Raw genomic sequence first — 22,474 nt, 5'->3', positions numbered from 1 at the left:
CTAAAAGTGACTTGGCGAGCAAAATATGTACTTGTCGCTTTGAATACATACATACAAGACATACATACTGCCACCCAGCTGATATCGCGAATGCCTTCAGCGAGTATTTTAGCAGTACTTGCGATTCTCAAACAGATCCCCCATTACCGACATTGCCTCGTCACCTTCATTCTTTCTACTTGCGACCTACGAATGCAAAGGAAGTTCTTCATGTTATATCTTCGCTTAGGTCTACTGGACCTGGCCTAGACTCTGTTCACCCATCACGTAGCAAGTTAGTTTCTAATGAACTGTCTCCTATCATAGCCGATATTGTTAACACAATGTTTAAAGCAGGCATATTTCCCAGTTCTCTGAAAGTTGGTAAAATAACACCTGTTTACAAAAAAGGCAATCGTGAACTTCTGAATAACTACAGGCCTATTTGTATTCTTTCATTTTTCAGTAAAATCATTGAACGTCTAGTTCATACACGTTTATCATCCTACCTAGCAAAATTTAATCTACTATCACCTAAACAGTATGGCTTTCGGCAGGGTTGCTCAACTGAGCTTGCGCTTCTAACCTTTGCCGACAAAGTCAAGAAGGCAATCGACCAAGGCTTGCTGGTTGGAAGTGTATTCATAGATTTAACAAAAGCCTTTGACACCATTAATCACAAAATTCTAATACATAAACTTGAATCTTACGGCATAACTGGCCCAGCACTTCAGCTTATTTCTAGCTACCTAACTAATCGTACTCAAGTTGTTCAGATTGACGGCAAACTCTCATCTGCTAAGAACATATATTAAGGCGTTCCTCAGGGCTCGATCCTTGGCCCGCTGCTGTTTCTGCTATTTATCAACGACCTACCTAATGTTCTAACCACTACGGACTGTATATTATATGCAGACGACACCACTATCTTTACTTGTGCTAACGATGTCGACGAGCTACAGCAAAATGTTAACGTTGATCTGCATAACATAACTTCCTGGTGTCAAAAGAACGTGTTGTGCATCAATCCTCTAAAAACGGTTTTTATGGTTTTTCATTCCTTCCCGACACTAATTTCGAACTCTATATCGGTGCGTCTTGAAAACAACTTAATACCAATATCTGTTAGCACTAAGTTTCTTGGCGTAGTTTTAGACAGGCATCTGAAATTCAATCTTCATGCGCGGTCACTTGTCCGTAAGATATCATTTGGAATACGCGCCATAATCAAAACCCACTCGTACTTTCAGCCACACATTATCCATTCCCTTTATCATGCACACATTCACAGCCATTTATCTTGCTGCATATCAGCCTGGGGAAACACATACCTCGCTCACCTCAGCCAACTTCAACGCATGCAGAATCAGGCGATTCGCCTCATGACTTTCAGCCATTTCCTATCGAATGCAACGCCACTTTATTGCAGTTTAAACATTCATCCTCTTCATCAGCTCTTTCAGTTAAAGTTAACAATCGTGATCTATAAGTTATTTTGTAATATTGCACACATAGATGGCTTTGTTATTGAAACTTTTGTAAATACTAACACTACTAGGTTCTCTGAACTCGATAATCGTCTTTTGCCTAAAGTGCGCACAAACTATGGTAAGTTCACTACCACATTTGCGGGAATAAAACTATGGAATTCTATTCCACATACCATTAAATCATCCCCCACAGAGCATATACAGTATTCAAGAATCAGGTTAAAAATACTTTATGCAGCAACTCTCTTCATCCTAACCACTGCCTTTGTGATTGTAATCATAATTGACTTAGCTATTATACTACATGTTTATTACTCATATTTTTATTGTATTTTGCATTTGCATTGCTTGTTCACTACAGAAGTCTTCTTCGCAATTTTTTGTCTTACTAAACAGTTTTGAGTTCTTCTTTTTTTCGTGCTGTTTCTTATTTAGTCTGTAATGCCACCGTAACCAATGCTTGATCTGTATTGTCTTTTTTAAAATTTTTTTCATGTATGGGAGTCCCCCTGACAGTTTGTAACTTTGGGACTCCCTGTGTAGTGCTCATTTTGCATACAATTCTTGTAAATCTGACATCGTTGATGAATAAACTTGAACTTGAACTTGAAAAAATATCCCAACTTAGTGTTTTATTGTGTACAGTTTGGACATGATACTTGAGAAGCACTACATCTGCTACAAACATATGAGGTATATTTACTTAACACAGCAGGCAGATCTAAGGTGTTGCAGACTGGTACTTGCCACACAATGCAAATCTAATCATGCCTCAGGATATCGTTTTTTTTATTCGCTTGGTTTGCCACAGGACATAACTTCTGTATGCTTCAGGATTATAGAGGTCAAAAGAGGCACTATAAGTCGTTTAAAATTGGACGCCAACCACAAAAATTAAAAATAAGAGCTGGTTCAACTGGAGCTTTGTTCACAATCGTTGTGAACAAGGCTCTCATGTGGGAGCCAAAACATCTAATTTTTTTTTCGTTTGCATCCAATCTTCATCTGCTTATTATTATTTTAATTCATCTAGCCCTAAAGAGGTGGCAATATATTTGGAGTACTATTCTTTGCATTTTGTTTCCATTGCCAAGTTTTTTTTAAAAGTAACCATGCACCACACAAGTACAACTCAAAACATTTTCATTCTTTCAAGGACGTCACAACTAGTGGAAGGTATTCTGTGCTAAGATAATTATTTTGAGAGCTCCAGTAGATATGTAGTCCTCACAAACTCTACCTAAATAATTTTGGCTTAAGCGGTTATACATTAACCATGTAGGCTTTATCAACTTCCAACATCACTTGGTCTTGGCAAACTTGTGAGCATGCGGCCACTTGCCTCCATATTTGTGTTTATGAAGGCTTGCCCTTTGGTGCTACTCTGGATCCACCCCCATTTCCTGTGATTACCACTGTGGGCTTTAAGGCACACACCCTCAGGAAAACGTTTCATGCACAAACCTGGTTCTTTCACAGTATTACTAAGACAGACATTGAAATCAAGGATGGCATAGCAGGCATGTTGGTTACAGAAGTACTCTATTAAATAGCTTTGTAGGTATTCACCTAGTGGACATGTCCATTTCGTCTTCAGCTGAAGTGCTAATTAGCTGGGGGAGCCTGTCTCCTTCTCATCCATACCACAGCCCAGTCAATCAGAACTTCAGCAACGGATGAAATGGACATTATCACTAGGTGAACACGGAATACACCCCCTGTGCTCTGTCCTATGTATCTTTCTGCCCTTCTCCGTGTATTTTACTCAGTGAACTACTAGTTCAGCATGTTGGTCACCTTAATCAATCTTCCAATAGCTCAGCACTTAAAAGGTATACAATACAAATAAGGCACTGTAAACCCAAGCAGTTAGGTTGGCGATTACCGCTGTTATGCACCATACAGGCTCAAGCGATGGGTTCAACGTAGCTTTCCAAGTTAACTTTACTGAACTTTGAATCTAGAGAAGGCAGAATATAAAAACAGACTAGCATTTTTCTAATGTGCTTCACCCCCTCTTCTTTCTCGTGTTACTACAATCAGTATATTCAATCTAAATGAAGTAAAAAGAAAAGGAAATTGTGACACTAATTTTATTTATTTTATTTATTTAGTACATACTGCAGACCTTTCGGTCCAAGCAGAGGGGCAATAGAACGTATACAAACAAAAGAGAACAAATTAAGAACAAACAAATACAGATTTATACAAATTTTAGTCACACTGTGTCTGTAAACTGTCGTTCCAGTCTGATACTGTTCTGGGAAAAAAAGAAAATTTAAACGTGTTAGTTCGAGCATAATAGGGTGTTAGTGAATCCAGATGATGCTGTCTTGTTTGCCGTGTTAGTGCAGGCGTTATATAAGTGGATGGTTTAATTTCAAGCCTGTTGTTGAGAAGAAGGGAAAGGAATTCAAGTCTTAGCAGCTTTCGGCGCGATTCAAGAGTAGGTATGGAGTTTTCTGTCATAATTTTGGAGGGAGAGTCCAGTCTTGCGAATTTATTAAATATAAACCTGACTGCCTTTCTTTGTATTTTTTCAAGACGCACAATATTTGATTTAGTGTAAGGATCCCATGATATACATGCATACTCTAACTTTGGTCAAATAAATGTAAAATAACACAGTAATTTCACGTTAGGAGGGGCATTTTTCAGTTTGTGTCTTAGGAAACAGAGTTTGCGGAAAGCAGAAGAACAAATATCATTAATGTGCATGTTCCATGACAATGTGGAAGTCAAAGTAACTCCTAAGTATTTGTAATTGTGAGTTTCACGCAGAGCTGAAGAACCTAGCGTATAAGAAAAAGTTAGTGGGCTTTTTTTACGAGTAACACGAAGAAATACGGATTTATCAGCGTTAATAAACATACCCCATTCATTACACCACTTCAATATGTTATTTAAATTCTTTTCGAGGACAGTCTGATCATTCTGACATTCTGATCATTCACTGTATAAAATACAATCATCGGCAAACAGTCTAATTTGCACACCAGGAGTTATGGTTTTAACAATGTCATTTATATAAATTAAAAACAGTAAAGGCCCCAAGACACTACCTTGGGGCACCCCTGATGTGACTGGGAGAGTGGCCGAGCTATGCTCACCTATTGTAACGTACTGAGTGCGTTTGCTCAGGTAAGCAATAATCCAGTTTATGAAAATGTCAGGTATGCCAATAATTCTAAGTTTGAATATTAATTTGTCGTGCGGAACCTTATCGAAGGCTTTTCTGAAATCTAAAAATATTACATCTATTTGGCCATTATTGTTTAGAGATAAAGCAAATGAATGAATCACTGATACCAATTGCGTTACAGTCGAATAACCCTTTCTGAAGACATGCTGAAACTCCGTGAGCACATTGTTTTCAGCTAAGAATTCTTTTATATAGTTGTGCTAGTTGTGCTAGTTCATTGTGCTAGTTCATTGTCTCTTCTTTAAAGGTATGGCAAGATTTTTTAATTGCATTACGAGTTGTTACTTATGTTTTGATCTTAATGTTCATTTCTCATGCTCCAAATAGGGCTACAACTGTTCCCTCATACACAGCTATCAAGGCCTTATGGCAACTGTAGAAGCTGTCTGAACCGAGTAAATGCTATGCATTGTATAATTTCTTGATGCATTTTCATGGCTGCCTTTAACATCTATAGTTTATCATTAAAGCCAGCATTTCTCTTGTGACCACCTTTGAAGAGCTTGTGGTAATGTATGCCTAACATGAAAGATGGGTGCTTTGTAGTGCTAGTATGCTGTCTACCGTTTTATGCGAAAATTGCTGACATACAAGTCTGACAAACACTGCATCAAGCATTGGTGTTTGCAATTTTGCCTTCTGTTTCAATTTCACTGCATCTATAAATTTTACCAGTGCACCGGTAGGGTTCAAGGCTGTTCTTTACAATGCTCATGGGCACTTATCATGATCAGTTCCCCATATAAGTGGTTTTGCTGAAGAGAATACAGAAAGACAAGCATAATTAGACGAGGAATGTGGGTAGGAACACTTTATTTTCAGCACACATTTTTTTTTATGAAATGCTATTATACTGCTAAAATCTACGCATTTAATAAAAGTACACCACTCTGCTTCATTACTCCATGCTAAGTGCAAGTATCCTGTACCAGGAAGTAGAACCAAGACATTGGATGTTCAGCCTGTGAAAATAAAAACTAGTTTGAAACATTAACGTGTAAACACTAATGCAGACTCAGGAAAATAAACACAGCACAGGAACAAATCCAATGAATCAGAATTACCTGTCAGAGCATACATATAGTTTCTATGGCACAGTGAAGAAACCTTATTCCTCCGGCTTTTTTTGTGAGTGAGAAAATATGAAAGTGCATGTGTTCTCCCCATTTTGTGTATGTCTCCTCTTCACACGCAAAAAAGATGTTGTCTCAATGTGCCCAACTGTCTTTGCATATCCATTTCTGTGCTCTCATGCCATGATACCTACAGTTAAAGGCTGTAGTAATGCTTAGCTTGAATGAACCAACACCAGCTACATGCACTGTGCTGTTGAACAAGGCATTGTAAGTTAGGTTCACGCATGGCACATTCATATGCTATAAATATTTTATTTTGATTGTAGGCGAGATAAATAAAAAGAAGGTATGTAAATAAGTATGTTTCCTAATAAGCTATGCAGAAGTGCTCTCCCATTTGGACAGAAGCTGAGCACAACTGCAGTGAACAAGAAGACAACTTATATAGCATTTAAAATATAGGATCTAAATGAGCTACAAATTTTTCTGAATTCATGGTCGAAAATCTAGGTGTTAAAGGTGACACATACTTAAACAGGCCTCTGCTCGGACTGGTAATGCTATGTGTCGCCTAGTTTGATAAAATATGCCCTCCCATAGGTCTTCCAAGCTAAGGCTGCTGTCCAGTTGCAAGTGCAAATCACTCAATTGTCTAGGGCACACTTAAGCAAAAGGCAGCCAAGATTACTGTGCCACTGAGGTCTATTTCCTGACATCTGATTTCTTTTCAGAAAACTACCTTTCTAAAAAAAAAAACTTCACAACAAAATAACCCCAACCTTTCTTGAGAAAAGCCATCACACTGGTCTTTGAACACTAATTATGCAGCGGCTCTTTGTGATGTAGTGTTCTGTACATCAGCACCTTACAAAGCACAGGAAAATTTAATGATAGCTGCATGACAGGTACACAACAAAGCAAAGGGATAAAACATCACACAGGCTGCCATCAGTGTTCATGTCTCCATTTCAATGCGGATGTTTTTAGCAGTGAATACATGGTCTCATTAGACTATGTGTCATAATATAAGAAAAACAAAGGGCAAGGCTCGTTACATTCTAAACTGACAAATGTGCTTTATTATGTTTCACCGCAATACAGGATGTGTTTTGCAGTGAACGGTCACGTAAGGTTTTGGCTATGGTATGGCGGGCGTGTCTTGCAGTGAGGCCCCTTCTATATTGCGGTAAAGCGTATTGGTAGTGAGAAGAGCTAACCTGGCATGTATGGCTTTAGCCAACGAAAGTTCTCAAGACATCATCCTGCCGTGAAAATCTGCTTTGTTGAGACTAGAACATTAGGTTCGTTGCTGACTGAAACCCAACATTCCAGATACAAGTAAATCCTTCCCAATATCGCCATGCTTCACAGCAACATATTTGTGTGTTGTGGTGATAATGGTGGTCGAACAGGCTGGTGCAAATGTTTCGACAGGGGAGCTTGCCTTCATCAGGGCAACTGCTTACCTTGGCACTTTTCATATATGTGAATCTCCCCCACTCCCAACAGGGGAGATCATCACATCATTCTGCGGGAGAGAATAGTACAGATCCTTTAAGTCAATGGAAAAAGCGACAAGGTTCCTGTCTTGACAGTCTTTAAAGAATTCCACCACTTGTTCAGACTTAGTTACCAAATGGGTCGTTGATTGGCAAGAGCTTTAAGTGCTTTTGTAAGAACGTCGCTACATGTTTCTGCCAAGTAGTATTCTCTGACACTGTCACTCGGAGGGGACATTCCGGCTTGTGCGTTTTTGCTGAGAAAAACAATTCAAGGTCCCCCTTTGTGCTTTTTTTTTCGATAAACTAGCCCGCCAACGTGTTTTAACCAAGTTATGCAGTTCCACGCGTACGAGTGAGTTCCCCGCGTTCGGTGGTCTCCCAGTGACATACAAAGTGACACTGATTGACTGTGTTCTAAATGGGCGAAGGCACTACTGGTGCAAAAGCGTCATTTCGCTTTCGAAAACTGCGCTCGGCTAAAGAGAACACCTTGACTTGCACACGACCTAAGCAGTTGGACAGGAAACTACGAAATTATGTAACTATTATGGAAGAAACCAACAGTTCAGAAAAAAAATAACCGTGTAAACATTTACTTGTGAGGTCGACAAACCAACGGTTCAAAGCGTCAGAGCCACGTCCGAAATAGCTTTGAAGTCCGGCCAGTACACTTATTAGACGCCTCGGCGCGCGTAATGTAACAGGAGACGGCGGGTGTGCGCGTACGTCATTAAGGAACACATATTGTATATGTTCCGTGACTGTGGCCGTTCTTCACTTTTGACATGCTTCACTGCAATACTGTTGGATGTGCTTCACCGCGCAACACAAATCTACTGCAACTTCAGGACGCCGATTTATTCAACCTATCTTGCGAGGAAGGTCAGTTTATCACGCTTCACAACATTTGACCACACTTATTGCATTAATTTCGTTTGTTCCTTTTCGTTCGTTGTGTGTTTTCTTATCATAGTGATCGACCCTATATCACGCAGTAGCAGAGCTGATGCCGCGTCTCAACTGTGTCAGGAAAGGTAAGTGTGTATGCAGCAGGTACGGCGGCACTGGCTCTCTTGTCTTATTTTGTCATTTGCCTTATTAAAAGTAACAGGTGATGATTAAATGAGCTGCAGCAAAGCTGTAAGAAAGCAGTAATAATGCTGTTCGACCATCCCAGAAAAAAGCATGTAATACGATCTGACGAAACAGCTCGTCATAACAGTGTTTTCTTACGTCCACGTTCTTTCGCGCATCCTTTCCTGAACCAGACTACTGAATTGTTCTGTGCAAGCACTGACGATCCTGACGGAGGCAATACCGCTCTCATGAGCAGCTTCAACAGGCCGGCTGCAATCTGACGCGGCCAGGAGGCAAAATATGCGCGCAAGGTACCTAGCGGTAACGCATCAAACAGCTCACAGCCCCAAGCTTTTATTACTGGCATATAGCGTGGAAATATGAATTACTCACGCTGTAAGTGGGCACGGACCGCTTCGCAGCGCAACCGATCCCGAAAGACAGACGCCATGCAAATAGCCGGATGTGACCTCATGGGTTATAGCGGACGTGACGTCATAGGTGACCGTAGACGTTCAAGGCACCTTTCGTCTGCTGTGCCCCGGTCGCACCAGTAACGGCATTCGCAAACTGTTGAAAGTAGGAAACATTCTAACGCTGAGCATCACCGTGGTAAGCGCGAACTCAAAGAGAGCTAGGTGCACATCGACTTCTATGGCTTCTGCTCTCCTGTATCTGTACACGCAACAAAAAAATGTCTAGTTATACGTAGTCCATGAAACATTCATTTGTGGCAAAAATGTACATACAATCTCTGACGTCACACTGCCACCTTTCTAATCCACCGTAAATTGTCATTTTTGTTGGAAACCGATGCGCGCGGCTCGTAACCAAGTATTTCCCCGAAAAAGCGCGGAGCTCACCGAAACTTGATAACCGAACTTGTCGCTAGCCAGACACGAAACTAGGCGAAACCGCGGAGACGTTTCGCGCGAATTTTGTTTCGCACCGACCGAGTTCGGCAGCTCCTAATGGGCTGCTTCTACAGTCCATAGTTTTCTGTTTCAGGGTTGAGAAATGACGAGGACAGTTCCTTAGATTCATCTCGCTGTTACTTCCGTAACCATAGATCATGAAGACTGGTTGGAGATAATTTTTGAGCGAACAGAAATCACAGAAATCAACGTTTTTCCAAGGCCGTCTGTCAGTTGCTCGAGTGTTGTACAAGCTCGTCGCTAGAGAAACTTCGACGGCACTCCCAAGCCTTTATACAATTCCAATAAATCTCACCGGACACAGCGACGAACACCCGATTACAAGTAACATGCAGGATCACGCTTGGCATCTGAGAAGCTTTTAAAGGTGTTTAATTTTCCCTCCTTTTTTGCTGTTTGTGTTCTGCTAGCGCGGTGGCTCCAGACGCTCACAGAAAACATGACATTTATTTTAAAGAACAAGCATTTCAAGGTGCTACTATGCACCCTGTGTATTCACAAAGAACCAAACTTTGCGGTGTATGCGTGCGGAAGGCATCCGAGTCTATTACCGTGAGCGATCGTTTAAACATTGCAACTCTGGAACCGCTATGTAGCTGCCGCTGTAAATTCGAACACCTAGCGAACTCTCGGAGTTCGATCCAGAAAAGTTCGCCCAGACGTGGCCAGATCGGCACTGAAAGCAGGCCGTAAGAACACGTACTCGCAATTAAGTAGACCGGGTGCCTCCAGAACAACTTGTAAAAATAGTCCCAAACCGTATGAACGTGCGCTTTTGAAAATACAGAATTTTGGAGGATGCGTCGTCGTCAGTTTTCTCGTTCTCCAATAGATGGCAGCACCATCGCCCCGAGTTCCTATAAAAGTCGTGCGCGGTTTTTCGCCCGGGCATCGCTCAAAATTCGAGAATCAAAGCTATCGGGACTCCGTATTTATTCTGGTCGCCAGGCTTGCCAGAGGACTGATGGGTATTGTTAGCAAGGCACTTATCAGGCGGCAATTTTCTGCGTTGCTCCGGGCGCAATTTGCATCCCATAAATGCACGACCCGCAAAGCGTCTACTGCTCTCGATGGTACGTACAATGCATTGTCGACCTCCGACTTCCCGTTTCATCGCTATGCATAACTGACCCTCAGTGTGCGCGTTCCTCGATAGCGGCCTGCTGTCGGAAAAGATACGCGTCAAACTTCCATGATATATGGTGCATGTATCTTTATTGAGAGAACTAACCTAATTCTGTGATATCCGTGACAGTTATATATATATATATAATTGTTGTTAAGCGAAGTTACGTGCATGTATGCGAAAACTGTTATTACAATGCTTTCGAATGAGCGCCACAACTTGGAAAAAGAAAAGAATACGATTTTTTATTTCAGTTACCTAGTGCATGAATCAATCGAACATCACATACGTCCAGTTTTTTCGAGAAACTCTGATGTTCATATTATGTTTGTATTATAATGTTCCCAATTGTCGTCGTGGGCATCGTCGCTGTAGCAATTATTGGCGACTCGAAATAAATAACCTTTAATTAACCTAATTATAGTAGGTGACTATAGTCTGTCAAGAAATTGGCACACAATTAACACTGCATTACGGGCCACAGAGATGGCACTGCTAGTAATAGTCGCGATCATTGGTCAATTTCGCCAGCCATAAGCGTGATGGAGCGTAGTGCCATGTGGGTTATTTCTGCCCAGGCCCGTTACCAGGGCGAGGGTTAGGGGGTACCGACACCTCCAGAAATTATCGCCCAGTGATATACTTCCCAGTACGAATTACGTATATGTCATTACATTGCATGCATGTACATGTCAATATATGCATTACGGGTATCTATATTCACATAATCATATGCCAGCGATATATAAGTGAATATAAATCTTTCAATATGGCTGCCGTTGTCCCCGCAACATCGATCGTGGAAATAATTCCTAGTTTCTGCCAATTCCGAGCGTTGAATCCATGGTCAGCACGCGCTGTTTTATTCATGTAGGCAATTGCAACCAGCCCGCCAATGCTCTTGAATTTCAGTCTTCAACGCTATGTCGATAGACAGGCATGCGGAATATGCGTGGTATGGAAATGAGCACTGGCGTAGCAACAGGGGGGGCCGGGGGGCCGTGGGCCCCGGGTGCATGGGGCCAGCAGGGGGGGGGGGGGTGTCATGTACGTCTGAAGACACCCGAAAATTGTCGATATCCCCGCCTCCCTCGACTACACCCGGGAGGGGGGGGTGACAGAAGAGCTAAGGGCCCCTGGTGCCAGACGACCTAGCTACGCCACTGGAAATGAGTTCGAGGAACGACATTCTATTTACTTCAGGGTTTTAATGAAGTTAGCTTAGAGGTCTATAGTTTGTAGACAGCGCCGTGCGAAAGAGCATTCACGTCCGTAATTCCTGCATCGAGCGACTCGAGACGTGCTTAAAACTCGCGTGACTCCGTTCAATTCAAACAATTCACATAATTGCTTGCCCGCTATGTTTTAGCGAATAATGTTTCATGTCTTCCTTGCTTTCACCGCAGGAAAAAAAAAATTCACGCAGAAACTTCTCTGGGAGTTGTCTCAGTACGCGTAACCAAGGGTACAATGCATAAATTTGCTCTTCTCCACGCATCCCGGTGTTATCAATGTTACGGAACTTGATACGACCGGTATAAACGACAGCACTGCGGCAACACGAACTGCTGCGGACGGCGATGCGAGGTGAATTGACTCAGCAGGCGAACTACTGCAGCTGGCGGCGCCAGGCGCGCCGATGACGTTCCGATCATCACGAGATGCTATAGGCTCGCCTGACCCATCCGCGTCGAACCCTCCGCGATATCTTCTGCGGTGTGGGCGGAGCGTGCCGACTGCTGATAGCGTCGCGTGTGTTCTCGCCGCTTCGCGTTGAAGAGAGAAGCGTGGCCCCACGTATGTTGAAAGCGATCTGGGAAAGGGTGCGGCGTGTGCTGACAGATTTGTGGGCGCTGCGTTCTCGCCGCCTCGTTCGCGTGGAAGCGACAGGCAGCACGAAGGTGAAGTCTCTCGCTGCTGCGGGCTCTATCTGTATTGCGTGTGTGATTCGAAAGAATGTATGCACTATTCGCTTCACTTTGCTAAGTACTTGTAGCCTCTGCCTTACGGGGCTGGGAGCCATTGCGTTTGGGGGTATGAGCCATAGATGACAGTTTTCTGTCGACGTTACGCCACGAAGAAATCTCGGATTCGAGCAGTACCTAGCTTCGCTGTAGAAAGACACTGATCAAAATATGGCTGTAATTTATATTTTCGCCTAGAAATATACACACGTGTTTGATAACGCAAGGCGAGATTACTTTCATGCCCTTCCGTTCTAAGTACCATTGTATTGACGTCTGATGATGCAGTTTAGCTTTTTGTGACATGCCTAAATTTTTGTCGCGAGTCAGCCGTTTACTAAATATTGGAGGATTATAAGTCCTGATAATACAGATAAAACTTATTTTGCTCGAAGAAACACGACCTATTGCCGACCGATTGACTCTTGTACCGAGACAAACCAATATATACCAAAGAATAAAGAAACACCAACGAAAATTTATATCACATCACGCCATCTCACCCGTGAAGAAGCTGCCGGTCGGACTCCGAAACGTTTGACTTTTAAAACAAATTTTGGTTGTATTTCTTCATTCTTTCAGTTCTTTTCAACCAGGTAGATTTCTGCCGAATGTTTACCTTTGAAACCAATGTGTGTATTGCGCAATGGGGGTGTCCGCTTAACGTTAGTCATCTATTTCTCTCCCCCCCTCCCCTCTTTTTTTTTTTAATTTAATGTTCGCTGTAGCCGCTCTGCTCTCAGTTTTACTCGAGGGAAACAGGACAGCCTGCGGTCGCTGTACGTACCGTCGAGGGTTCGACATACATGAGAAGGTTTTCGCGTTGGCCGCTCATGACTGAAATCACTGACGAAGTCACGACGCTCGAAAGACATGGCGTCGGTCCGTGCGTATGCACAAGCTCATCGCACTCCCTCTGCCGTGTCGCAAGGGACATTCTCGTGGCTAACCATGTTCCCCGACTCTCGGTATGCCATGTGACAAGGCCTGCTCTTTTCGAAAGTGCTCCGCCGATCATCTCCAGCTCCTGATTTGCGGACTCTGCACCGATACTGCTTGATTAGGAGTTCCAAATGCATGCCGATTCCCTTATCTTATTGCGCCGCTCTTGCATTTAGAGATATTACTCTTGTTTGACGTTGCACGTTCTTATGTGTTGTCTCTCTGCTCTCCTCGTGGAAGGCGACTGCTATTATCTCCTCTTTCTTTCTTTTTTCTTTTATTTTACTTCCTGTGCTCATGTCGACTGTCGCATTCCTGTCCTCACAAGCAGGAAGCCGGCATTCAGAACTGAGGTGAAACAGCACGAAAAAGACGAGGACACAAGGAAACAAATACCACAGACAAGCGCTGACTGCCAACTGGAAGTTTATTTGAAAATCACCGGACATTTATACCTTCATCAGCATAGGCATGCACACATCATTCGCAAAAACATCTGCAAATCATCATTTTAATCTTTCTTCCAAAAATGTTATTTCTTTTCCCGACAAGGCAAGAGAGGGAGTGCTTACACATTTATCGCCTTCCTTTCTTATATGAAAGGCCTCTACTATTTCGCTTTCCTTCTTACTCTTTCCTTTTCCTACGAATTTAGTCTTTTCAAAAATGGGGGTGCATTGACACTTGCTACAGTGTCCAGCTAAATGACTCCCATAGCCATTCTTTAGGTTAGTGCTGTGCTGACGTGCTCTTTCATTGAAGCACTGTCCCGTTTGACCTATATAAGATTTCCCACAGCTTAGCGGTATTTGATAGGTGACATTGCGCCTGCACTCAGTGAAACGAGTTTTATGATTAGTGGTGCACAGGTGCCTTTCACGCTTGTTCATGCGATTGCATATCGAGGACAACTTACACGGGGCACTGAAAACCAAATTGATATTATGCCTATTGGAAACTTTCTTCAGATTGTGAGACAGCTTGTGTCGGTATGGCACCACGTGCGCTAGTCTTTTGTCTTTGTTTTCTTCTTGGGAAGCATCGGAACTTCTTTTCTTTTTCTGCAAAATGGCTTCGCATACTGAAGTGATCACAGAACTGGGAAAGCCTGCGTTCTGTAGTCGCGATATCTGATTTAAAAAACTATGATCGCACTCATGCTCACATGACTTACTAAGTGCTGCTTTAATGCACGTTGTTGCTATGCCTCTCTTAATCAATTTTGAGTGTGCGCTGTCGTAACGCAACAAGGTTTTCTTAGATCTGGGATGATATCTCCAGCATCATCATCATCATCAGCCTGGTTACGCCCACTGCAGGGCAAAGGCCGCTCCCATATTTCTCCAACAACCCCGGTCATGTACTAATTGTGGCCATGCCGTCCCTGCAAACTTCTTAATCTCATCCGCCCACCTAACTTTCTGCCGTCCCCTGCTACGCTTCCCTTCCCTTGGAATCCACTCCGTAACCCTTAATGACCATCGGTTATCTACCCTCCTCATTACATGTCCTGCCCAAGCCCATTTCTTTTTCTTGATTTCAACTAAGATGTCATTAACTCGCGTTTGTTCCCTCGCCCAATCTGCGCTTTTCTTATCCCTTAACGTTACACCTATAATTCTTCTTTCCATAGCTCGTTGCGTCGTCCTCAATTTGAGTAGAACCCTTTTCGTAAGCCTCCAGGTTTCTGCCCCGTAGGTGAGTACTGGTAAGACACAGCTATTGTACACTTTTCTCTTGAGGGATAATGGCAACCTGCTGTTCATGATCTGAGAATGCCTGCCAAACGCACCCAAGCCCATTCTTATTCTTCTGATTATTTCTGTCTCATGATCCGGATCCGCAGTCACTACCTGCCCTAAGTAGATGTATTCCCTTACGACTTCCAGTGCCTCGCTGCCTATTGTAAACTGCTGTTCTCTTCCGAGACTGTTAAACATTACTTTAGTTTTTTGCAGATTAATTTTTAGACCCACTCTTCTGCTTTGCCTCTCCAGGTCAGTGAGCATGCATTGCAGTTGGTCCCCTGAGTTACTAAGCAAGGCAATATCATCAGCGAATCGCAAGTTACTAAGGTATTCTCCATTAACATTTATCCCCATTTCTTCCCAATCCAGGTCTCTGAATACCTCCTGTAAACACGCTGTGAATAGCATTGGAGAGATCGTATCTCCCTGCCTGACGCCTTTCTTTATTGGGATTTTGTTGCTTTCCTTACGGAGGACTACGGTGGCTGTGGAGCTGCTATAGATATCGTTCAGTATTTTTACATACGGCTCGTCTATACCCTGATACCGCAATGCCTCCAGGACTGCTGAGGTTTCGACTGAATCAAACGCTTTCTCGTAATCAATGAAAGCTATATATAAGGTTTGGTTATACTGCGCACATTTCTCTATCACCTGATTGATAGCGTGATTATGTTCCATCATTGCGTAGCTTTTATGGAATCCTGCCTGGTCCTTTGGTTGACAGAAGTCTAAGGTGTTCCTGATTCTATTTGCGATTACCTTAGTAAATAGTTTGTAGGCAACGGACAGTAAGCTGATTGGTCTATAATTTTTCAAGTCTTTGGCGTCCCCTTTCTTATGGATTAGGATTATGTTAGCATTTTTCCAAGATTCCGGTACGCTCGACGTTATGAGGCATTGCTTATACAGGGTGGCCAGTTTATCTAGAACAATCTGCCCACCATCCTTCAACAAATCTGCTGTTGCCTGATCCTCCCCAGCTGCCTTCCCCCTTTGCATATCTCCCAAGGCTTTCTTTACTTCTTCCGGCGTTACCTGTGGGATTTCGAATTCCTCTAGACTATATTTTCTCTTCCGTTATCGTCGTGGGTGGCACTGGTACTGTACAAATCTCTATAGAACTCCTCAGCCACTTGTACTATCTCATCCATATTTCTAATGATATTGCCGGCTTTGTCTCTTAACGCATGCATCTGATCCTTGCCAATTGCTAGTTTCTTCTTCACTGTTTTTAGGCTTCCTCCGTTCCTGAGAGCATGTTCAATTCTATCCATATTATACTTCCTTATGTCAGCTGTCTTACGCTTGTTGATTAACTTCGAAAGTTCTGCCAGTTCTATTCTAGCTGTAGGGTTAGAGGCTTTTATACATTGGCGTTTCTTGATCAGATCTTTCGTCTCCTGCGATAGTTTACTGGTATCCTGCCTAACGGAGTTACCACCGACTTCCATTGCACACTCCTTAATGATGTCCACAAGATTGTCGTTCATTGCTTCAACACTAAGGTCCTCTTCCTGAGTTAAAGCCGAATACCTGTTCTGCAGCTTGATCTGGAATTGCTCTATGTTCCCTCTTACCGCTAACTCATTGATCGGCTTCTTATGTACCAGTTTCTTCCGTTCCCTTCTCAGGTCTAGGCTAATTCGAGTTCTTACCATCCTGTGGTCACTGCAGCGCACCTTGCCGAGCACGTCCACATCTTTTATGATGCCAGGGTTAGCGCAGAGTATGAGGTCTATTTCATTTCTAGTCTCGCCGTTCGGGCCCCTCCACGTCCACTGTCGGCTATCCCGCTTGCGGAAGAAGGTATTCATTATCCTCATATTATTCTGTTCCGCAAACTCTACCAATAACTCCCCCCTGGTATTCCTAGTGCCTATGCCATATTTCCCCACTGCCTTGTCTCCAGCCTGCTTTTTGCCTACCTTGGCATTAAAGTTACCCATTAGTATAGTGTATTTAGTTTTCACTCTACCCATCGCCGATTCCACGTCTTCATAGAAGCTTTCGACTTCCTAGTCATCATGACTGGATGTAGGGGCGTAGACCTGTACAATCTCCATTTTGTACCTCTTATTAAGTTTCACAACAAGACCTGCCACCCTCTCGTTAATGCTATAGAATTCCTGTATGTTACCAGCTATATTCTTATTAATCAGGAATCCGACGCCTAGTTCCCTTCTCTCTTCTAAGCCCCGGTAGCACAGGACGTGCCCGCTTTTTAGCACTGTATATGCTTCTTTTGGCCTCCTAACTTCGCTGAGCCCTATTATATCCCATTTACTGCCCTCTGATTCCTCCAATAGCACTGCTAGACTCGCCTCACTAGATAACGTTCTAGCGTTAAACGTTGCCAGGTTCATATTCCAATGGCGGCCTGTCCGGAGCCAGTGATTCTTAGCACCCTCTGCAGCGTCGCAGGTCTGACCGCCGCCGTGGTCAGTTGCTTCGCAGCTGCTGGGGACTGAGGGCCGGGGTTTGATTGTGTTGTACATATAGGAGGTTGTGGCCAAGTACTGCACCAGGGTGGCCAATCCTGCTCTGGTGAGGGCGTGCGTTACCGGTTCTGGTCACCAGGATCAGGCCACACTCCAGGCCTGTTTATGCAATTTATCAACACGCGGATTTTTTTTTTAATCCGGTGGAAAATTGCCGGCACCGGGATTCGAACCACGGACCTCTTGCACGCGAGGCGGGTGTTCTACTTCTACGCCACCGCTGCAATCTCCAACATACGTGCTCGTAAATAAATATACATTTGCCAGGACCTCCAATTTTTATAACTGGATGTACAACTATATATATATATATATATATATATATATATATATATATATATATATATATATATATATATATATATATATATATATATATATATATATAGTTATATATATACATATATATATATAGTTATATATATACATATATATATATAGTTATATATATACATGTACCCACAGTACTCACAACCGCGCGCTACCAAATCTTCCATTTTCAAAACATCTCACTCTGCCAGAGCAATCATTTGTCAAAATACGTGTCACCCTTCTCCAGTTAGGCTTCTACTGTGCTCGTGAACGGGAAGAAAGATAGTCATATTTTATCCACAGATATAGAACAATCACACGCGGCATAAATGAACACATGGAAAACCTTTCGTTTCTTCGTTTATAGGTTACAGTAATTAAGTAATGACTGAATCACCGCGTACGCAAACTGCATGAATACATGTCCGATGCTGAAAGAATATCCACTATACTCATCTGGGGGAGCGGACAGACCGGGCTTCACCGCAATGTTCCGGTCCACACTACTGTACCTTGCGTTTCTTTTCATTTTTATTTCGCCAATTACATATATAGTCATTCTCTCTTACTACATTGTTTCTCTTTCACGATCTGTTCCAAGTACCCCCCGTTGTTGACACCGCTCCCTGCCTCGTCCATTCCCTCTGCATTTTTCTTTTTATTGTTATAATTATTTATTTCTGGAATGTTCTTACACATTCTTCTAATTTTGCAACGCCTTCATTTGGCCAGAACAACACAAAATGGCTTTCACGACATCGTCTAGCTGCACGCGTACCGCATTTCTCACGCCACTCACTTCCTGAACCTATGACACTCGTCTTGGGGATCGTGTTAACGACACTGCCAATTGTGAGCAACGTGGCTCCGCTAATGCGCAGTGAATACCTCCTCTGTTAACCAAGCTCTTTAGCCCCCTTACACTTTCATTTTTTTCCTCTATTCACCTTTATTTTTCACCTACATATATCAAGAAACTGTACCGGGAAAAATTAATGTAGCCCTTGAAAAAGAGCTACATTAAATTTTCGCGAAACTGTTTGCCCGAAACTGTCGGGCAAATAAACCAAAGATAACCGCGAAGTTGTGCTTCTCATCTTTATATATAGAGGGTGTCCCAGCTAACTTTAGGCAGAGATTAAAAATATGCCTATGCACTCTAAGACGACGCGACCAAATGCATGTTGCTGACTATGGCATGGAATAAGTCGCACTATTTCTTGCATTTTGCTTAATTGCATAAGTAGTCAAGGTTAACTAACCAACTTCTGAAGCAGCAAAATTAGGCAATACATTCCAATTAGAAAGTCGTAGAGCGCTTTGCAAAACATCCAATTAAACAGTTTATAACTTTCTATTTATTAGGCGTTAGTGTTTTTCCGCTCACTGCCCGCGAAAAAAAAAAAAACACGTGACATGCCCGCCTGCGCACCGTGATTTCAGCGCTCCCAAACGTTCCGCGTACAAACGAACAATAGCATTTAGCCGGGTGGACATAGCTGGGACACCCTGTATATCATGACCATATAAAGCCAACAGACAATGAAGCCAAGGAAAGCACAGGGGAAGTTAGCTGTGGTCGAAATGGAAATGTAGAAAATAATGAAGAAAAGGGAAACAAAAGTGGGAGGAAAGATAACTTGTCGCCGGTTGGAGCCGGACCCACAACCTCCTCATATATGTATAGCGTGAGATGGTTCTTATCCGTAAGGAATAGCGTGGCTTGCCTTGGCGTTCAGCAAATTCACAAATCGCCTATAAAGGAGTGGGGTATAACAAGCAAGTTTTAACGCGATAGCGTTAAAGGGACACTAAAGGCAAATACTAAGTCGAAGTGAACTGTTTAAATACCATTCCATAAATCTCGCAACGCTTGTATCGTGCCAAGAAAATACTTAGTTTGCGAGAAAATTGCACCTGAACGGTCCGAATACCTTTTTCGAAATTCAAAGATGTTTAAAGATGTTTTTGGTCTGGAATATGCCAATTCACTTAAGCTGTTTCACCTCAATGCCCAATCAGCTAAATACAAATCCGCTCAGTTCGAAATATTGTCCAGCAACCTTGATTTCGCTTTTGACATCATTATGTTTACGGAGACGTGGTACATAGAATAAGCTAATGCATTATGATTACCCTCTTACAACACTTATTCGTTGAACCGAACTACCTCTCGCGGAGGAGGCGTGGCAATGATGGTGAAAAAACATCTTGTCTGCGAGCAAGCGGCGAATTTCTTTTGCGTGCATGAAGAGTGTGAAATCCTCTGTTTGGCGGTCGACAAAGCACTAGTAAGCGTAGTATACCGGCCTCCGAGCGGGAATGTGCAAAACGTTTTGGTATTTCTAGATTCCTTGATGACTTTTTCAAATGAAAATAAGCTATCTGTGATCATCGGCGGAAATTTTAACATTAATATGCTTGGAGATCTGCCCGCAAAACGGGTATTTGCACAACTAATTAAAGCCTATGAATGTATGAATGTCATTAAGCCTACTAGAATTACTCCCACATCTTCTTCGCTGCTTGATATGTTTATAACCAACTTGCATGCATCTAATATGAAGGCTGAAATAATGTACACACATATAAGTGATCACTTCGGTATATATATGTGCTTAGATAAACATTTGCGTAAAACGAAACCCACGCAGCAATACTTTCAAGAATTTTCATTAACGAATATGGACATTTTCAAATTACAAATTTCTTGTGTAGATTGGCGAATTGTGCTGAACGAGACAGATGCTAAAAGTGCATTTAATATACTTCTGAGTCTGTTTCTCTCTCTCTCTCTCTCTCTCTCTCTCTCTATATATATATATATATATATATATATATATATATATATATATATATATATATATATATATATATATATTAAATGTTTTCCCCAAAAAGTCTTTTCAAAGCAAAAGAAGATACGTAAGGCATGGATTACAAAAGAACTCAGACAGATTGACATTAGAAATAAACTGTATGCAAAATTCATGGCCGCACGCGGCCCAGATATATTAAAAACATTTAAAGTGTTCCGCAATAAATTAACAAAGGAGATTAGAGCTGCCAGAAATGATTAACTTTGCGATTTCTTTCAGAGTTCTGCAGGAAAGACGAAATAAATATGGGAAAACTAAATGCAGTTCTAAATCGCCACACAAACTTTAGCTTTGTTGCAAAGATTGAGCGTAACAATGAAGAGATCACAGGCGCTCGTATAGCGGATGAATTTAACAAATACTTTGTTGAACTTAAAGTAGAACGTCAGACTGCAGGGACACTCGGTTATATCAGAACTAAAAACCAGGAATCCCTTCTTTTAGTCCTGTAATAGAGCCTGATGTTATTTCGGCGTTGTGAGGACTAAATAACAGTAAAAGCAGTGACGCAGGCGATATAAAAGTTGCACCTGACAAGCATGTAATTGAACTAATTACACCGTGCCTAACGCACATCTTTAATCTGTGTTTTTTACAGGGAGTGTTTCCAAAGCGATTGCAGGTTGCTAGGGTGACAGTGCTGTATAAAAAAGTCGATAAGAATGACATTGCAAATTACAGACCGTGTCCATACTCCCCATTTTCTCTAAAGGGCTGGAAAAAGTAATTTACGCCAAAATAATGAATTTCTGCGATAAATACTGTAAAGTCTCCCAGTCACAATTTGGCTTCCGTAAACACAGGTCGACGGAACAGGCCTTACTGGAGGAGAAAGAATTTATTTTAAACGCCTTTGAAAAAAGAAGTAGCCTTGGGTGTCTTTGTAGACTTCACAAAAGCGTTTACATTTCTTAAACATTAGATCTTACTAAAAAAATTAGATACATATGGAATCCGTGGTAATGCACTAGCACTATTAGCATCTTATTTAGAAAATCGACAACAATATGTCTACCTCAATGGCTTCTCTTCACACACAAAAAAACTATAACATCAGGAGTACCTCAAGGAAGTATCGTTGGACCACTTTTATTTATTATCTATTTGAATGACATTTTATGTATTAATCGGAACATTAAACATATCATTTATGCCGATGACATGACTCTGCTTTTCTCAGTTGCATGTCCGAATGACTTAATTTCTGAAGCAAATAACTCTCTATCGCGTTTGCACGAGTGGTCAAGTGCTAATACATTAAAAATAAACAAGGCCAAGACGAAAGCCATACTTTTCTGTCGGATGAATAAGAACGTTTTTATAAAGACATATCTTTTTCAGGACAACATTCATTTGGGTTAGATGGTGTATGTCACGCTTGTCCTGTGTCGTTCTCCCTCTCGCGATCGTCTTAGTTGGCGCTGTTCCTTCCTAATACAGATCTTTTGTTAGGTGATTCAAAAATAGAAATACTCCGCGCATTCAAAACTTTTGGCGTTGTGTTCAATGTGAGCTTAACGTGGGAAGACCACGTGGAACATGTTGTTTCTAAGATTTCAAGTGTCGTAGGAGTTACGCACATTAATGAAGAGATGCTGCCTGTGCAGGTCAAGGTTATTCTTTACATTATTTCACTCTCTTATTAGTTATGCATATTAAGTTTGGGGAACTACAACTGTCACAAATTTATGTAACGTTCTTACAATGCAGAAAAGAATGCTGCGACATGTTCTCGGTGTTC

At 42.1% G+C, this 22,474-nt stretch overlaps 1 protein-coding gene across 2 annotated transcripts in view; it reads left to right on the top strand.

The window, feature by feature from the left end:
• Positions 1-8,240: 8,240 nt before the first annotated feature.
• The window catches only part of LOC135911968 (isobutyryl-CoA dehydrogenase, mitochondrial-like), a 105,215-nt gene continuing 90,981 nt past the window's right edge, over positions 8,241-22,474 (top strand). The window contains exon 1 of one of the 2 annotated variants that reach the window (XM_065444350.1): positions 8,241-8,283. In XM_065444350.1, coding sequence (XP_065300422.1) covers positions 8,256-8,283 — 28 coding nt within the window. In that variant the 5' untranslated portion in view covers positions 8,241-8,255. Of the gene's footprint in view, positions 8,284-10,145; positions 10,335-22,474 lie in introns of those variants that run through there. The other variant, XM_065444349.2, reaches the window with a different exon arrangement.

This window comes from Dermacentor albipictus, chromosome 10, assembly GCF_038994185.2.
Source record: "Dermacentor albipictus isolate Rhodes 1998 colony chromosome 10, USDA_Dalb.pri_finalv2, whole genome shotgun sequence".
In the NCBI taxonomy this organism is placed as follows: Eukaryota; Metazoa; Arthropoda; class Arachnida; order Ixodida; family Ixodidae; genus Dermacentor; species Dermacentor albipictus.
This window is presented reverse-complemented; position numbering and strand designations above follow the sequence as displayed.